Genomic DNA, 3345 nt, shown 5'->3' on the forward strand with positions numbered 1-3345 from the left:
CCCAATAATATAACACACTAAAATTTATAATTTAATACCAACTTAAAACACTTGTTATACAATTTGTCAAAAATTCAAATAACTTTTTTTACATCTTACGAAACACATTTTCTTACAAATTTCTTTCCAATAATTCTATTAAATTCATTCATAAATATACAATTACTTTATACTTTAAGAAAAAAAATTACACAAAACAATCACAAAAACAAAAAATCAATAATATTATACATTTCACAACAGTTAACAAATAATGACATCATCTTAAACATAGAGACGATTTACAGTTTAATAATTTTTTTTTCATTTCAATGTAATTTGAAAACAAACACTAAACAATAATAAATACTAACCTGAAGGATCTCATCTTCCACCATGTTTAATTAGAATTGATACGTAATTGTCCATCTCAATAAAATCAATTTTTTCAATGAAAAAAACCTTCAATTACTCGATTCTGGTAATTTTTTTAGGCTGAAGAATTAAGAGAGAGAAACGTTGAAGATAAAAAGGATATGATCTGATTTTTTATATTATTATTTCTAATTCCCCTTTTTTTTTAATTTTTGTTTATCTTTTTATTTATTTTTTAAGTTTTTTCCAATTAATAAAAACATTTCTTTCTTTTTTTCAATCTCGGTTACTTTGACTCTTTCAATCTTTTCTTTTTCGATTATTTTTGTTTATTTGTTTAAGCTTTGAAAATGGTATTTCCACACTGCACATATGCACTCCGGTCTTAAATGTTCTTCCTTCCTTTCAATACATTTTATTAAAATATAAATAATAATTTAATACAATCATGTCTTTCTAGTCCTTAATGAGTGTGAAATGTCTAATATCTTCACAACTAGTTAAAATTAAAACGATCTACATTTCTTGTAATATAATGAATCCTATGTGTTTACTAGAATGAAAATATTTTCTAAGAAAAATGAGTGAGTTTTATAAAAAAAAAAAATTGTTAATAAGTAAGTAAAAATATGATTCAAAATATTTGTATATAATCTACAAATACAATGGAAGAAGGGGAAGGAAGTGGGTGGGTGGGGATCTCACTTTATCATGAATTGATTATATACGATTTATTATTACTCCCCCTTTTGGGGTAGGGGTGATGGTTAAGGTGGGATAATCAATGTACAATATCATTATATAATTAATATACGGATTATGAAGCAAAGACATGTGGATGATACAAATAGAAAGTAGTTAACATAATCTCAAAAGGGAAAATAAAGGAAGTAGTAACATATCATTTGACAAAAAGTAAAAATGACCTGATGATGTAAAAATTGTTTACACTGACGGTATATTCCATTAACTCATCACCTATTATGGTCATAAACAAGAGTGCATTCTAATGGAACAACAACATCATCATATGATTATATACAAGTCTTTTCATGCTCTCAGAGTTGATTCAACCTGCTTATATATATATTTACATACCTCAGATTAAAATGTGAAACTTCTAATACTTCACAATCTGACCATTAACATGTTGGTAAATGGAAGTATATAGCAAGTCCTTAAACGCATCAACGAGGCCTGATGGTGGGAATGACACCGCTCACAAGCTCAATTCCTTCCATAGTTGTGTAGGTGGTAGTGTGTCTGGAATAAGTTGAAGTTGGTGGTGATGATGACATTCCAGACGTGGAAACATCTGTATCTGGTGCAATATTATTGTCGAATACAGCTGGAAGCATGTATGTGATGTCCTCTAACTCTCTCACCACCTCCAGCATTAAAGGTCTATCCTTTTGTTCATCCAATGAACACCTGAGAGCCAAATCCAGGAATTTCTCGACACAATCTGAGGAATATGGACCTATACCCTTGTCGATAATAGAAGACATCATCCCTGATTCGCATGCTGCATTCACCTGTCATTAGTTCAAAAGAAACTTTTCTTACTCTTCGTTCCAAAAAGAACGACACTTTCAACTATTTGGAGTGTCCAACAGTTTTTTTCTAAATAGTTGAGCTTTAATTCCGAGAAATGAGAAGTCAATGCCTGATTCACCTCGAAAAATAAATGTGTTGATACTGTACTCCAATCTTCTGCCATTCTCGTTTTCTTGGATGGCGAGTACTAGTTATAGATCAACTTAAACATTGGGGACTTCACATATTCATATAGGTCAAACACTACTAAGACTTTGGACAGATTATTAATGTTGATCTCACTTTTTAGCTATCATAATATTTATATTTTATGTCAAAGTATCCAACTTTGGGAACTCGTCCTAAACATTCAACAGTTAGATATAAGGTTTGGGGGATATAACAACTTTCTCTACTTCATTACTAACTATTTGAGAAGTGGTTATGGAGGTATAATCTTGAAACATGCTTTATGGAGAAATGTCATTCATGACAAGTACGGTCAAGAAGCCCAGTGGTGTTCAAACTTCAAAGGTGGTTGTGAGCCCCCATGATGTAGGAGTCTGGAAAGCAATCAGATCCCTCTGGTCTTTGATGGCTGGAAAAATTAGCCTAAGAGTGGGCAATGGTAGGAAAATCCTTTTTTGGTGTGATAAGTGGCTTGGACATGGACCTCTAAAGGAACTCTTCCCTGAATTCTTTAGCATTGCCACTACACCAAACATTAGTCTGGAATCAGCAAAAGGAGTACACGGATGGAATATTACTTCCACTACGCCAAACATTAGTCTGGAATCAGCAAAAGGAGTACACGGATGGAATATTACTTTTAGAAGGCTACAGCATGATCGGGAGTTGGAAAGAGTTGTTGAATTTTTCAAGACCTTGGGATCATTCCAAGGGTTCAAAGATACTGAAGATTCACTTATATGGAAGCCCACTAGTAAAGGAACTTATCTGTAAACTCAGCTTATAACATTTTGATTAGGCACAGATAGTCAACTAATCAGTGGCCATGGAGATCCATTTGGAAGATGAAGGCTCCTTTAAAGGTGATGTGCTTTTCTTGGCTAGTAGCAAGAAATGCTTGTCTCACACATGATACACTTCAAAAAAGGGGATTCCAACTGTGTTCTAGATGCTTTTTGTGTGGAGCTATTGGGGAAAATAATAGTCATCTATTCATTCATTGTCCAGTTACTGGACAATTATGGCAACTATTCTTGAATATGGTAGGAATCAGTTGGTCAATGCCAGCAACAAGCGTTGATTTGCTGAAATGTTGGAACCAGAATGATGGAGCAGTTAGTCAGAAGAAATGGTGGAAACTTGTCCCTGCTTGCATATGGTGGACCATTTGGAAGGAGAGGAACTATAGAGCTTTTGAAGACAAATATAACTTTGTGGAGAAAATCAAAATGAATTGTATATTTTTGTTTTATTTTTGGTGTAAAG

The 3345-nt window shown here is 32.8% G+C and overlaps 1 protein-coding gene across 1 annotated transcript in view; it reads right to left on the bottom strand.

Annotated features, from left to right (window-relative positions):
• Positions 1 to 1236: 1236 nt before the first annotated feature.
• LOC102596952 (probable LRR receptor-like serine/threonine-protein kinase At1g06840) overlaps positions 1237 to 3345 on the bottom strand; it is a 16473-nt gene continuing 14364 nt past the window's right edge. Inside the window, exon 21 of the mRNA XM_015302930.1 lies at positions 1237 to 1889. Coding sequence (XP_015158416.1) covers positions 1542 to 1889 — 348 coding nt within the window. The 3' untranslated portion in view covers positions 1237 to 1541. The remainder of the gene's footprint in view (positions 1890 to 3345) is intronic.

Source organism: Solanum tuberosum, unplaced genomic scaffold (genome assembly GCF_000226075.1).
Source record: "Solanum tuberosum cultivar DM 1-3 516 R44 unplaced genomic scaffold, SolTub_3.0 scf00385, whole genome shotgun sequence".
Lineage (NCBI taxonomy): Eukaryota > Viridiplantae > Streptophyta > Magnoliopsida > Solanales > Solanaceae > Solanum > Solanum tuberosum.